Below are 16,383 nucleotides of genomic sequence, written 5' to 3' on the forward strand. Positions count from 1 at the left end.
TGAGATGTACAGTATGGATTGAGTCGACTGATTGTCAGTTATATTTAATACTGAGGGTGGATCAGGTGCAATCACATTACACCACCTTGAGTGTGCCGCTACACCTGAGTGCCCTCCATCTCTGGGATATAGCCTGTCAACTGTGGGGCTCAAGATAAGATGGAAGGCCGATCAGGTGCAGCGGCACTAAAGTGTGATGTGATATTGCAACTGATCTGTCATCTTCAATATGACAGTAACAGCTCTGAGTAGGGGACCACACTGGACACGTATGTGGCTCATCAGGACATACAATAGGATTTGTTATGTGTCGTATGATACAGTCTCAAATGGGTGGGCAGTGGGGGGTGGGCTAAAAGCATCAAACCAAGTATTATCTACAACTCGGTAAAAAAGAACATCAACAAGACCTTTCAATCTGCAGGAACGAAGCTTGATTCTTCTTTACACCATACATTCCTCAAAGGCAATACAGCAAATTCTTGGCACGGGTTCTTGCTCATCGTGAAGAATGTACATTGCTTTCCCAGAACTTCTCAAAACGAGGCTCAGTTAGGTCCACTGATGAAGCTTCCTCCTCGTCGACCGACCGGCAACTCCGAGCTTTGGAAGTCAAGAGTATCAGTCGGTCGACATACTCGGCCGATAGGAGCTCACAGTTGTCTCCATGGCTCGCTTTGAACAGATCCATATCAAGCTGTGATGGTAGAGAACACCTGTTTGACCACCTCTGTGAAGCCCCATTTCTTAACTCATCACTAACTGTCGTGTTGGATGAGTCATGGGTAACTTGCGATTCACGTTTCTCAGTTCTTTCGGTATCGGAACCATACCCGCTGGGTTCACTATCGTTCAATGAGCTCTACAATGCAAACAATGCAGTGAACCGTCTTAGGCATGAACAAACTGCACATTGACCAAAGTCTATATTTGAATGAAAAAATAGATGGCAATATACAAGCAGAGGAATGAAGAAGACTTTGAACCAAAAGGGGAGGCTAAAACTGATTAGTCTGGGACAAATTAATAAAGTACTATAAGACGGAAGACGTAATAAAGCCCATTCAGAGTCGTAGAAATTTGAAAACCCACCAAGAGTTATGCATCTCATAACAAACCAGGATTCTGGTGATATATGCAATTAGTACAGCAAGAGTCTAGTCCTAGTTTAGGTTAAGGCAAGCTTTGGCAAGTTGGTTAGGTAACCTAAAATCTTTAGTTTTAATTGATGCATCCGGCTTCTGCAGTTTCTATTCTTGCAGACGGTCAAGGAAGTTACGCATTATATGCATTCAGTGAAATGGAGCAAGTCTGCAATCTAGCATTTTGTGGACAAAGCATGGACCAAGAGGGTCAGAGTTGCTGAATTCTTGTGCATTTCATGCATTGCAAGCAGAGGCAACATTCTCAGAAGGACGATGAGCTGAAAACAAGATGCTCAAAATTACCTGAATGTAATGTAATGAAAATTTTCTCATCCGCTTGTCAGGAATAATGGTGCAGAGAATTTGGACAACTTCAGCCATGGTAGGCCTGGTCTCAGGATCAAAGTTGAGGCATTCTCGAGCCAACTGGGACATCACGAGAACTTCCACTTCAGGGAAATTTCCTTTAAGCAGAGGGTCAGTTAGCTCATTTACCACACGCTTACTGTCCTTCAATAAAGGTGAGGCCTGCATACATAGAGCAAACAATTTCAACTTATCTTTGTATACAATTTCAATAAACTCTAACACGGAATCCAGTGACTTGACTTCACTTGGGGCAGTCAAGGTCATGAAAAATGGGCAAAAATCATTGTGAATCCTTTCCACCAACTCCCAAGATTTGTTAACCTGTCTCTGATTGTCTCGTCAGGCTTGTTAGAAGCCAATAAGAAAGCTACATAACACAAAGGAATGTAACTTTCCAGTGCCATGAGTACTTGCATGTAAACGTCTAGCCAATTACTTTTCAGTTGCAACTTGGTGAGCCTATGACAATCATCAGGTCTGGACAGGAAACGACCCAATCAAACTTACCAGTGCCTTGCACCACTCAGTACTTTGTATAAAACTACTAGCCAATTGTTTTTGGGTTGTGCAGCTTGGCGGCAATCTCCTATGATTCACCAGACTCTAGGCCAAAATATCATTCCAGCATGGTACTTGGCAAGAATCTTTGCAACTCACTCATATTAGTTTAGCAAACTTGTAATGGACTTGGGATAATTCTGCCAAGTCATGTTGGTAATACTCAAACAAAGCCAAAAATCAATGGCCCACATTGTCTGAAGCTTCCAAATGAAAAAAGAATAATTGTCACATAGAAACAATTAGATTCAATTCTTGCTGGACAAATCATGATGAGCACATCTACAGAATCTGATTGACTAATAGTACCTGTAACCATGATTCTCTACTAGAGAGTTTGGTACAGTCAAGTTTCCAAATATAAACCCCATTTAAACTGTGACAATACTATAGGATATCTTGGGTGGCACAAGTTCATATCATGAATTTAAGGAAAACATGGAGCATCTTGGTCACTTACCCATATCACAAGGCTCTCTTGACCCTTCTTTGCTGATGTATTAATTGGTGGGTGGCCACTGATTAACTCAAGAAGAACAACACCAAAACTGAAAACATCTGATTTAAGTGATGCTCTGCCAATAATTGCATACTCTGGAGCAAAATAGCCAAAGGTTCCAAGCATTCTGGCTGGTGAATTAGGACAGCTGAGGGTATCATCATTTGCCACTCGTTTAGCCATCCCGAGATCACTTATCTACAGAAAAGCATAGACATAAAAAAATCTTCAGAAAAAAAACTACCCACAGCATTTGACAGAAGAGAAGAATGAAATTCTTTTCACATGCACAAATTTGTGCATGCTGGCATGCTCATGCATGCACAGACACACTGCAATATTCAAAATTTGATCTCTTAGTATAAACTACAATCTCAGCAGACACGTCATAATCTTCTTCTTGAACCATTTACGATTCATATATTTGCTTGTCCCAAAAAAATTAGTTTCATATGATTATATACACCTTTTCCAGATGAATTGATCCACAAACTTGGAACATGATATGAAGACAAGGAAACAAGTATTATACATGAATGCTGAATGAAAAAATGATGAAGATCCGGAAGTCCACAATCTTTCTTGGTTTTCAAAATAACTTGCATGTCACACTAGCATGTTATGAGAAAACTATAACTAAAGTCGACCTCATGAAAATCCATGATGTACACATGGTTGATGACCCCAAGAAGTTCTTTTAATAGGTAGATATTGTAAGAAGATGAGACCAACAATAGAATCTTCAAATGATACACACCAAAGATCTCTCACAAGAACCACAAAGGTTCACAAACAATATACACTCACAAGAACCACTAGGGTTCATACAATATACCCAAAAAAGGGTATGCAAATAAACTAGAAAAATTAATCTTTATTCAAATGGGAAAAACCCTTACAAAAGACATACTTTACAAGGGGGAATGACCCCATATTTATAGCACACAAAGAGAGCCTCAAGAGGGAGTCGAGCTCCCAAGGGCTCTAAGTAGAGCCGTTGGGAGTCCAACAACTCTCTAGTACTCTTTGCTTTTTGACTTTGGTCAAAAAGTAAAGAGTCTAAATCAGTCCAAAAAAAGAAACTAAAAAACTATCCTAACTAGTTTCTAACTAGAATACATAACTAATAAAAAGAATTAAAAAGAAATGGTATTACATTTTTTAACAATCCCCCCTCAAACTTACGGTTGAATAACTGAAAGTTTGTTCAAGAGAAAGTGAAATCGAAGAGCATCGAGAAGTTTGGTAAAGAAATCTGCTAGTTAAAAGGGGAGCCCTTGTTCTCCTGTACAGGCCTGTCATAGAGAGAGAGAGAGAGAGAGAGAGAGAGAGAGAGAGAGAGAGATTTCAGAGAAAGGGTGTCAGTCCATCGTGGATGCACCTTTCATTCTATTAAATGTTAAGTGTATAAAACTAGGGTACAAAAATACCCCTTAACATCATGCTAATTTACATTATACACTAAATGGATCTGGACCTGATCCATTATATAAATGGATCGGGTCAGACATATACATAATGACGACTTCTTTTCAGCCTCCCTCAAGTTGTGCATGGTGTTGAACCATGAACAACTTGTTTTTCAGAAACCAAAATCTATCCTTTGTCAACCCTTTAGTGAGGATGTCAGCAACTTGTTCTTCAGTTGGCACATACATGGGCTCAATCTCTTTGTCTTCAACCTTTTTTCTAATAAAATGTCGATCTATTTCAATGTGCTTTGCTCGACTATGGTAGATGGGATTAAAGGACATGTTGATGGCACTTTGAATGTCACACAACAACAATGATCGAGCAATCGGTTCTCCCATTTCTGTCAGGAGATGTCTTATCCATGTAGCCTCGGCCGTGGCAGTGGCCATCGATCTGTATTCAGCCTCAGTGCTTGATCTAGCAACCGCCTTTTGTTTTCTACTACTCCAGGATACCAAGTTTGGCCCAATGAAGCTGCAATAACCGGATACTGATCGTCGTTCGTCTGGATCACCCGCCCAATCAGCATCAGTATAAGTGACGATCTCATGGCCCTCACGCCCCCCGCCTGGATCTAAGTCTCTTTTCTTGTATACCAGCCCATCACCAACTGTATCCTTCAGGTAACAAAGTATACGTTTGACTGCCTCCATATGTGACATACGAGGTTCATGCATAAACTGGGATACCTGATTAACCGAATATACTATGTCAGGTCTAGTAAAAGTCAGGTATTGCAACATGCCAACTAAGCTGCGATACTTAGTGGGATCCCCATATATATCCCCTTCCTTTGAACTCAGTTTCTGATGAATGACACTTGGAGTTGTTAACGGCTTACAATCTGTCATGCCTGCTCTGCTGAGAATGTCCAACGTGTATTTGTGTTGAGTAAGGGTGAGTGTATCATTTCTTTTATCAACTTCTACATCAAGAAAATATCGCAGCTCTCCCAAATTTTTCATCTTAAATCTCTGATTTAATAACTTTTTCACCTGCTCAATGTGACTTTTACAGTTCCCTGTGATGATGATGTCATCTACATATATTAATAGAAGAGTAGTGATTGCTTGTTCATTGTGAATAAATAATGAGTGATCCAGAAGGGACCGAGAGAAGCCATGCCGTTGTGTTTCTAGAGAAAAACTGTCGAACCAGGAACGAGAAGCTTGTTTCAAACCATAGAGTGCTCTCTTTAACTTGCACACATATTTTTTGGCGTCTCGTTCTGCATATCCAGTGGGTTGTTCCATGTAGACCTCCTCTTTTAAATCCCCGTGCAGAAATGCATTTTTTACATCCAGCTGGCTCAATGTCCATCCATGTTTAATAGCTAGACTCAACACAATGTGAATGGTCCCCATTTTAACTACAGGACTGAAAGTTTCATCAAAGTCTTGGCCTTCCTCTTGTGTGAATCCCTTGGCTACAAGTCTAGCCTTGTACCTTTCGATGCTCCCGTCTGGTTTATACTTTATCTTGTACACCCATTTGACCCAACAACATTTCTGTTTAGTGGTCTAGGTACAATCTCCCATGTCCCACATTCATGTAAGGCACACCCATTTTGACCCAACAACATTTCTGTTTAGTGGTCTAGGTACAATCTCCCATGTCCCACATTCATGTAAGGCCTCCATTTCTTCATTCATTGCTTCTACCCATCTTCTAGAGCTCGCAGCTTGATAGAACATGAGGGGATCATCCTCTTTACTTATGGATGTCAAGAACAACTGAAAATCCAGTGAAATTTTTTTATAACTTACCCACCTGTCAAGTGGATGTCGAATCCGTGAGGATCTTCTTATATCCATCATCTACGAAGTGGATGATCCAGATGGATCTGTACTCGTGCAAGAAATGGATACCCTTATACCTTGTTGGCTCCAAGTCATGTGTAACAGTCTCCTCCGTTTGAGTTTCATTGGTTGATTCCTCACGTGTCTCCTTCTGACTGCAATTTTCTGGACAGTCTACTTTACCATTGGAAAAGAGTTCTGAATTTAACCGTGGGTAGTATACCTCAATGCTGGGGCTTGAGTTATCAACATGAAGGGTTGAATTAGCATCCTGATCATCAAAGTTCATTTCATCGAAGATTACATTCCTTGATATTTTGACACGCTTACTTAGGGGATCATAGCACCTGTACCCTTTATAGTCTTCTGCATATCCTATAAACATGCATTTAGAGTGAGTTGTCAATGTGAACATAGCAAACAGACCCAAACACACGTAATTCATGATAATCAGGTTGTATGCCAAAAAGAGAGAAATATGGTGACTTATTTTCTAAGATACTCATGGGCAATCGATTTATCACATGAACTATGGAGTGAAAGGCCTCAATCCATAATGATACAGGGAGATTGCTCCCGTGCATCATGCTCATTGCAGTCTCAACAATATGTCGATGCTTCCTCTCAGCAATCCCATTTTGTTGAGGTGTATGCAGGCAAGACACTCTTCTCTTTATCCCATTATGTTGAAGGAAACTAACAAAGTCACTCGAGGACAATTCACCTCCTCCATTCAACTTGAAGCCAAGCGCGAAGTGAGACTATTTTTCACCCATTATGGAGAAAAGAAAAGGAGAGAGGGGCGTACCAACACAATGCTTCAACTTCTAGCTTGCACAAGATCCTTCTAAAATATTTGAGAAGCGAGATCCACCACTTCTACTTCTAAGAATCCGAAGGCACGGTTTTCGAGGCACTTGAAAAAAGAAGAATCCCACGATCCTTGATCACCAATCGAGCTTTGATACCATGTGAAATTGTCTACGAAGAGACAATACGCATATACGCACAAATACTTTGAAAAAGAAGTGCACAAAAGCACTCTCACAACACTTGAACAAAATACGCAAAAAGCGTATAAATAATAAACATGCAATAATGCATGTACTTTATAAAAGGCAAATGCTTGAGACTCTCAAGCTTAAGAAAATACAAAGGGGGAACACCCCTATTTATACAAGAAGGAAGGAGGCAAGAGGGGGCTCCCCAAAGGAGTTGTTGGGGAGCTCCCAACGGTCACAATTGTGACCGTTGGGGGCTCCCCAACGACTCTATTGGGGAGACCCCCAATGCACTTTTTGAGAGTGCAAAAAATAAAAAAATAAAAATTAAAAGAATTACAAAAATAATGGAAAAATTACAGCATATTCCAAATGGAATATGCGCAAAATGTAAAATGACAAAAATACCCTTTCGGGTAAAAAAGGATAAAAATGTATAAATATATATACTTATATATAGAGATACGTATACATATAATATATGTATACGTATCTCTATGTATATAAGTATATATATTTATACTTACAATATTGATTTTGAGTGTACATTTTAACACCCCCCTTCAAACTTACGGTGTGATAACCGCAAGTTTGTCCAGAAGGAAATGAAATCTAGGCGAACAAAGAGCTTTTGTGAAGAAGTCCGCAAGTTGATACTCAGACGTCACGTATGGTAGATCAATGACCTTCTTCAAGTATTCTTCTCTGACATAATGGCAGTCCATCTCTATATGCTTTGTTCGCTCGTGAAAGGTGTGATTTTTGGCAATATAGATTGCACTTTTATTGTCACAGCACAACTTTGTTGGTTCTCGGATAGGTACTCCCATATCTTCCAAAAGTTGTCGAATCCATACAATTTCCATGGTAGTGGATGCCATGGCTCTGTATTCGGCTTCAGTGGATGACAAAGAGACTTTCTGTTGCTTTTTACACCGCCATGAAATCAAAGATTCACCTAGGAAAACACAAAAACCAGTGGTGGAGTGACGGTTACTAGGGTCACCTCCCCAATCTGAGTCAGTATAAGCAAGTAATTTTAAATAAGAAGAAGAAGATAGAAATACTCCCTTATTTATTGTGCCCTTCAAGTATCTGACGATGCGAAGAACAACACTCATATGAACGGTTGTGGGAGCGTGCTGAAACTGACTGGCGATGTGTATAGCATGTGATAAGTCAGGTCTAGTAATACTAAGATACATTAACGAACCTACCAGCTGCCTGTAAGGGGTAGGATCGGTTAAAGGAACACCATCGTCAATTTTCATTTTTGCTCCCACAACTTCAGGAGTTTCGCATACTTTGTCATCAGAAATCCCGGATCTGTCAATAATCTCACAAGCAAGTTTAGACTGAGATAAAAAATAACCACGTTGCGAATAAGCAACCTCAATTCCAAGAAAATACGTCAGAAAACCCAAGTCTGACATCTCAAATTTTGAAGTCAAGACGGACTTAATACCCTTGACTCCTTGAACATCATCACCTGTAATTAACATATCATCAACATAGAGCAATAATATTACAATCCCTGCTTTAGATTTCTTAGTAAATAGAGCAGTGTCAGTATAGCATGAGAAGAAACCATTTTCCAACATTACACTGGTAAATCTATCATACCAGGCTTTGGGAGCCTGTTCCAATCCATAAAGAGCCTTTCGAAGACGAAGAACTTTATTTTCAGGAATCTTCATGCCTGGTGGGGCATCCATATATACTTCTTCGTTAAGATCACCATTTAAAAAAGCATTTTTCACATCCATTTGAAAAATGTTCCAATTTTTAATAGATGCAATAGTAATGAGACATCTAACTGTAACCATTCGGGCTACAGGAGCAAAAGTTTCTTCATAATCAATTCCATACTCTTGCCCATACCCTTTAGCAACTAAGCGAGCTTTATACCTTTCGAGGGATCCGTCGCTTTTAGTTTTAACTTTAAAAACCCATCGACAACCTATAGTTTTCTTTCCCATGGCTAGAGTTTGGAAATCCCAAGTTTCAACCCTTTTTAGAGCACTAAGTTCATTCTGCATGGCTTCTTGCCATTCTATACATTTTTTAGCTTCCTCAAAATTCCTTGGCTCAAAATAAGAATGAATGGCACTAAGACAAGCCCTATACCGGGGTGAAAAGGAATCAAAAGAGACAAACCGAGTTGGCGGTCTCCTATTTCTCTCAGATCTTCGGTGATCGAGAGTAGGAACAAGCTCACTATATTGGTCAATGGCACTTCTAAAGGTGTCTTGGTTTCTACGGGAGTAGGTTATCGGATCACTTGAAATCCTATTTTCTTGATCATTGAGAGGGTTATGTTCTTCAACATTACCATCCTCATCGTGGATTGATGATACATCATCATCACTAGATACATCATCGTTACTAGCCAATAAATAAAAAAGAAATGAGTAATCAAAATTTTCTTGTTGAAAAACATTTTTTTCAAAACCACTCTCATTTTCTAAAAATGTTACATTTCTAGAAACATATAACTTATCATCTCGAAGATCATAGCAACGAAACCCTTTTTGAGTTTCGGAATACCCAAGAAAGGCATAGGGGATAGCTTTGGGAGAGAGCTTGTCGTTTTTATCCGTAAGTATAAAACATTTACACCCAAAAACACGTAACCTATTATAATCAGGCTCAAGTTTATATAGTATCTCAAAAGGGGATATTTTTCCCAATATCCTAGAGGGTAAGCGATTTATTAGATAAACAGCAGCGAGGGCTGCTTCAGCCCAAAAGTTTTTAGGAATGTTTTGAGAAATAAGCAGGGTCCTAGTGGTCTCAATGATGTGCCTATGTTTTCTTTCGGCCAAACCATTCTGTTGAGGGGTTTTAGGACAAGACCTTTGGTGAATAATTCTGTGATCCTCAAGATATGTTTTAAATTGGTTGGATAGATATTCTCCTCCAGAGTCACTTCTAAAAATCTTTATATTACTATTGAATTGATTCTTAATCATTGAGTGGAAGGTTTTAAAACATGTAAAAACTTCATGTTTGTGTTTTAGGAAATATATCCATGAATACCTGGAGAAATCATCCACAAAGATAACATAGTAAGAGAAGCCTCCTTTTGAGACAACAGGTGCGGGTCCCCAAACATCGGAATGAACAATTTCGAAGGTTTTAGATGAGAACATAGTTCTTTGCTCAAAAGGTAAACTTTGCATTTTTCCGAGAATACAATCATTACAGGAAAAAGAACTTTTACATAGATCCTTTGCAAAATGTAGATAAGATAACTTGGTGACATTAGGATGACCAAGTCTTTTGTGCCATATGTTTATATCTTTGATCCAGGCAACATTACAAAAAGATTTTGGAACTTAGAGAGATTCCATATAGTATAAGTCTCCTTTTCTAAAGCCTTCCCCAATCAATTTCCCGGACCGGCGATCCTGTATTAAGCATTTGTCATATGAAAATTTAATATCGCAGCCATGGTCCGAAAGTTGAGAAACAGAGAGAAGGTTTAAGTTAAGTTTAGGTATAAATCTAATTTTTGGAATGAAAAAATCTTGAGTTTCAAAATTACCTATTCCTTTAATTTCAAGAGCGGTTCCATCCGCAGTGGAAACAAAAGATGGAGAAGCATGTTTTGAAAAATCGGAAAGTGAAAACATGTTTGGGGACATATGAAAAGATGCACCTGAGTCCAAAAGCCAAGAGACTTTACCTGGAATGGAAGAGGTAGACACGGCGGCGCCGGATGTAGCTCCCTTGAGAAGAGGTTGAAGAGCCTCCACAATTTGATTCAACGAGAGTGACCCACTTGATGAGGCCTCTTCCTTTTGTGGTACACCGGTGGTGGCCATAGCTAGAAGTTTCTTCCATTTGGGACATACGGGCTTGATATGCCCCGGTTCCTTACAAAAGTGACAAATAGTCTTGCTATAGTCCCTCTTTCCTCTTTGTCCACCATCTCCTCCTTGATTTTGGAATTTAAAATGAGGAGGACGATAGGTCTTTACATTATTTCCGGGTCTTGATACGGCATTAACCTCATTGTTTTCTTCATGATTACAAGGAACCACAAGAACATTTGGTCCTTGTTTACATAAACTCATACGAGTTTCCTCACCACTTAATTTGGTGAGAACATCTTCAAGAGATGGAGGGGTAAATGAGGATAGAAGTGATGACCTTATTTGCTCAAATTCCGGTCTTAACCCATTCAAAAAATTGAAGAACCGATCTTCTTCAAGTTGCTTGTGGCGGAGTTCAATTGCCTCTCCACTCCATTTTGGTTCAAGCATGGAAAGCTCATCCCAAATGGAGGAGAGGTCGGCATAATATTCTCTAATGGACATTTCACCTTGAGTAAGGGAGAGAGCCTTCTTTTGAAGGTAATACTTATGGGAAAGATCTCTTGATTTATACATTTTTTCGAGATAATGCCAAGCTTCCGATGCTTTCTTGAACTTGATAATGTTGGCATTAATCTTTGTTTCGACGGATGCGAAGAACCAAGAAAGAATCTTGAAGTTCTTCATCTCCCATTCGTCGTGCTTCTTGGAGTATTCTTCAAGAGCTTTGATCCTTTCTTCTCCCTCAAGAATCTTGATTTCATTTCCGTCCATCATGGTTATTTTGGGTTCCGGTTCCGGAATTGAACCTTGCACATAACCCCATAATCCTTTACCTTTTATGTGAGCCTCCATGTCCCCGGCCCAAATATGGTAGTTGGTCCCATTCAACTTGAAGCCAAGCGCGAAGTGAGACTCTTTTTCACCCATTATGGAGAAAAGAAAAGGAGAGAGGGGCGTACCAACACAATGCTTCAACTTCTAGCTTGCACAAGATCCTTCTAAAATATTTGAGAAGCGAGATCCACCACTTCTACTTCTAAGAATCCGAAGGCACGGTTTTCGAGGCACTTGAAAAAAGAAGAATCCCACGATCCTTGATCACCAATCGAGCTTTGATACCATGTGAAATTGTCTACGAAGAGACAATACGCATATATGCACAAATACTTTGAAAAAGAAGTGCACAAAAGCACTCTCACAACACTTGAACAAAATACGCAAAAAGCGTATAAATAATAAACATGCAATAATGCATGTACTTTATAAAAGGCAAATGCTTGAGACTCTCAAGCTTAAGAAAATACAAAGGGGGAACACCCCTATTTATACAAGAAGGAAGGAGGCAAGAGGGGGCTCCCCAAAGGAGTTGTTGGGGAGCTCCCAACGGTCACAATTGTGACCGTTGGGGGCTCCCCAACGACTCTATTGGGGAGACCCCCAATGCACTTTTTGAGAGTGCAAAAAAGAAAAAAATAAAAATTAAAAGAATTACAAAAATAATGAAAAAATTACAGCATATTCCAAATGGAATATGCGGAAAATGTAAAATGACAAAAATACCCTTTCGGGTAAAAAGGATAAAAATGTATAAATATATATACTTATATATAGAGATACGTATACATATAATATATGTATACGTATCTCTATGTATATAAGTATATATATTTATACTTACAATATTGATTTTGAGTGTACATTTTAACAACTATCAATGAAAATAAGATAGTATTTACTGCCAGAAAGAGAAGTGGAGCAGGACCCCAGACATCTGAACAAATGACCTCAAATGGCCTTGAAGCTCTTTTATTAATAGAAGTAAATGATAAAACATGACTCTTACATAAATGACAACTAGAACACTTTGTATCAACGACTTCTGAACTCAGACTGGACTTAGGGATGAGATTATTTGAGACAAGTTTTTCAATAAAATGGCGACCACAATGGTCAAGACGACTATGCCAAAGTCTTGGCTTATAACATTCAGAAATAGTAAATATAAAATCAGGATCAAAAAATTGACGTTGGTGAGGCTTCAAGGATGAATAGTCGGAATGAATGAATGAATGATCTTCTTGAAAGATGTACATATTGCCCCATCGTTTTCCTTCAGCAAATGTCTTCCTTGTGCAAAGATCCTTGACATAAACAAAAGAGGGAGTAAATTCAACTGAAGCATTAGCATCATCAACAAGTTTTGAGACAGAAACAATGTTCTTTTGAATATTAGATGCATGGATGACACTTAGGTATAAAAAAAAACTTGAGGACAGACACTCGACTGACAGGTGACAGAGAGAGAAAACAAGTTCATGTGATTTCCAGGACACTCGAATGACAGGACACTCGGCTGACAGATGACAGAGAGAGAAAACAAGTTCACGTGATTTCCAGGTGATGCAGAGGGCTCGGCTAACAGGACACTCGGCTCAGTAAAATCCAGTACCAAGTTCACGTGATTTCTAGGAGATGCAGAGAGCTCGACTAACAGGCTGATGCACCAGGTGATACTCGGCAGTCAGAAAAACAAAAATAATTTTAGAACCAACGAAATCAGCAGAGATTAACAGAAGAATCACAGATTAACAGAAATTTTAGAAGGTCAGATTGTAGAAAATCAAAGGGAATCACAGTGATCTGAAATAAAAAACAGATTTACGTCCCCACAGAGGTCGAGTTTTCTCATAGCAAGAAAGAGGATCACAGAAACCTGCACTTTACGTTTCCAGATGTACTCGGCTGAAGGAGGAGGACTCAACGACTGATGAGAGATCAACCTGCTTAGGGGAAAAATCACAACGATGGGGCGTGGAATAGTCCCTTTCACGTTCCCTAATGAAGAAACATGCTCGGTTCTGGGTGGAGAAGACTCAATCAGATTCGGCAGATCGTGGCTGAAGAGACAGGCTCGGTTCTGGGTGGAGAAGACTCGATCAGACTCGGCAGATCGTGGCCTTTTAAAACAGGCTCTGATACCATGTTAAAAGGGGAGCCCTTGTTCTCCTGTACAGGCCTGTCATCGAGTGAGAGAGAGAGAGGGGAGAGAGAGATTTCAGAGAAAGGGCGTCAGTCCATCGTGGTTGCACCTTTCATTCTATTAAATGTTAAGTGTATAAAACTAGGGTACAGAAATACCCCTTAACAGCATGCTAATTTACATTATACACTAAATGGATCTGGACCCGATCCACTATATAAATAGATCGGGTCAGACATATACATAATGACGACTTCTTTTCACTAGTTGATATTACGAGGAAACATAGGAAAGATCAATGGTGCCATATAGAAATTCCTCTCGCACGTAGTGACAATCCATTTCAATATGCTTGGTGCGTTCGTGGAATGTCCGGTTAAATACACAAAAACCAATAGTTGAGTGTCAATCATTGGGATCACCTCCTCAATCTGCATCAGTATAAGCAGTTAAATCTAAGGAGAAAGTAGATAAAAAAAGTCCTTTAAAAATGAAAGTTTTAATATATCTAATAATGCGTAAAACAACTCCCATATGAACTGTGGTAGGAGCATGCTGAAATTGACTCGCTGTGTGGACGACATGTGTAATGTCGGGTCTTGTAATATACAGATACAACAATGCCCCGACAAGTTGTCTGTAAGGTGTTGGATTTTCAAGTGGCTCTCCATCATTAATCTTCATTTTGATGTTCACCACTTCAGGAGTGTTAACCCGTTTTTTATCTAAGATACTAGACCTTCAATAATATCCAGGACAAATTTAGACTAAGTTAACAAATATCCTCTAAAAGAATAAGCGACTTTTATACCAAGAAAGAATTTTAAGAAACCCAAATCACTCATTTTGAAATGTTCTTTGAGAATTTTTTTAATATTGTCAACTCCCTGCTTATCACTTCCAGTAACAATCATATTGTCCACAGAGAAGAAGAATGATAACACCAGCACTAGAATTCTTAACAAACAAAGTTGTATTAGTAAGACAAAATTGCAAACCAAAATCAATCATAACTTGACTAAATTTATCATACTAAGCTTTTGGAGCTTTCTTAAGCCCATATAAAGCCTTGTTTAATCGAAGAGCTTTTCCTTTTAGAATATTGATGTCACGTGGTGGTTCCATATATACTTCTTCAACTAAATTTTCATTGAGAAATGCATTTTTGACATCCATTTGATATATATGTCATTTCTTTGAAGACGCTAGAGCTATCAAGATCCTAATTGTTGTCATTCTCGCAACTAGTGCAAAGGTCTCTTCATAGTCTACTCTATATTCTTGGGAATAGCCATTGGCAACTAATCGAGCTTTAAATCTTTCAAGAGTGTCATCACTCTTGGTTTTAACTTTTGATGCAGAGTAGGACCCGACAGGGTCTGTACCACGTGACCCAGACTCGGCCCAGGAACCCGATCCACTTCAGAGGATGGACGGTTGGACCCAAGAGCTGGACCCGATTGCAAGTAAGGTGACCCGATGCAGGGACGTGTTGCGTACTTACTCCAGGCAAGCGCGGATCCAAACGCCACATATCCAGCAAAAGGAGGATTCAAAGCACGTCTCGGGCCCATGACTGGACCCGAGACCCGGGTCCACCCACAGCCTATTAATACCCTCTCCTAGGGTTTTGTGAGCAGAGAAGATAAAAATATTGCAGCAGCTTTGTCTTTTGTTTTGCTTTTCTTTCTGTCAACCATTCTTCATTCATCCCTTGTTCCTTCTTAGTTTAATGTTATTCATATTGTATCCTGTTAAGAACGATTTCATTATTTTGATTGATCTCTACTGAAATAAAAATAAAGATTCATACCACTGTGTTTGGGGGGGGGTAATATTTGAGCCTCTTTCGGTTCATTGCACGACGTGGGAGTCTTGCTCTTCAACTCCACATTCAAGCTCACGTGAAGGCCGGTGTCTCGTTGCATCAAAGTGGTATCAGAGCCCAGGGTTTTCCTCCTTCGACAACGACATGGGTCAAGAGGCGAAGAGCGATCTCACGACTGAAAAGGAATGGGAGGCGACCAGCAACGAAGATCCAATGGCGCAGTTGATGGCCATAATGACCAAAGTTCAAGAGGGTATGACACGCGTAAGTAAGGACATCGTCGGTCTGTCGAAGCATATGGATGGGGTCGAAGCGCGGATGGGTGGCCTTGAATCCAAAGTAGATGCACATGCGGAGCTATTGAACCAGTTAGGCACGTGCACGAACAACCCTGATGATATTGTTGTCGTCGATCCAGCCTCGTTGACACCCCAGCTCGCGGCGCGACAGGAAGACGTTGGAGAGACTCTGTACAGGGGTGCAGGTCGCAACAATTTTCTTCTGGTACACCCTCTCCAACTTGACCCTGTTACAACCGTGGGTCGCCCAGTTCCGGGTTCCCTCCCACCTAACCATCAAGGTGCGAATGCACCCCAGCCGTGGCAGCGAGTCCCTGCGACTGCATCACAGGCTAGGCCCGAGCTGCAGGACCACAACGTTACGCTAGGTCCTATCCCAAGCCTGGGCTCGTGGCCTCACGCTGGGGAGCTCGCACCACAAGGTGAGTCGGACCTGCAGGGTCCCGGCGTCCTGCAGGGCACTTCTAGGGACCCGGGTTCCTCTATCCGATCCGGGAAGGCTGTGACCTTCCCCCTTGAGCCTGCACGTGGGAGCTGTAAGGCGGCAAACCCATGAGCGGGAGCAGAGGGGGCCATGTGGACAGGTCTGGACCCAAGATGGTCCAGACCCG

At 40.4% G+C, this 16,383-nt stretch overlaps 1 protein-coding gene across 1 annotated transcript in view; it reads right to left on the reverse strand.

The window, feature by feature from the left end:
* Window positions 1-275: 275 nt before the first annotated feature.
* The window catches only part of LOC149821556 (receptor-like serine/threonine-protein kinase NCRK), a 43,102-nt gene continuing 26,994 nt past the window's right edge, over window positions 276-16,383 (reverse strand). Inside the window, exons 6-8 of the mRNA XM_089981344.1 lie at window positions 2,533-2,769; window positions 1,449-1,673; window positions 276-862 (exon numbers count right to left, since the gene is read on the reverse strand). Coding sequence (XP_089837470.1) covers window positions 500-862; window positions 1,449-1,673; window positions 2,533-2,769 — 825 coding nt within the window. The 3' untranslated portion in view covers window positions 276-499. The remainder of the gene's footprint in view (window positions 863-1,448; window positions 1,674-2,532; window positions 2,770-16,383) is intronic.

Source organism: Nuphar pumila, chromosome 11 (genome assembly GCF_984573655.1).
Source record: "Nuphar pumila chromosome 11, dmNupPumi1.hap1.1, whole genome shotgun sequence".
In the NCBI taxonomy this organism is placed as follows: Eukaryota; Viridiplantae; Streptophyta; class Magnoliopsida; order Nymphaeales; family Nymphaeaceae; genus Nuphar; species Nuphar pumila.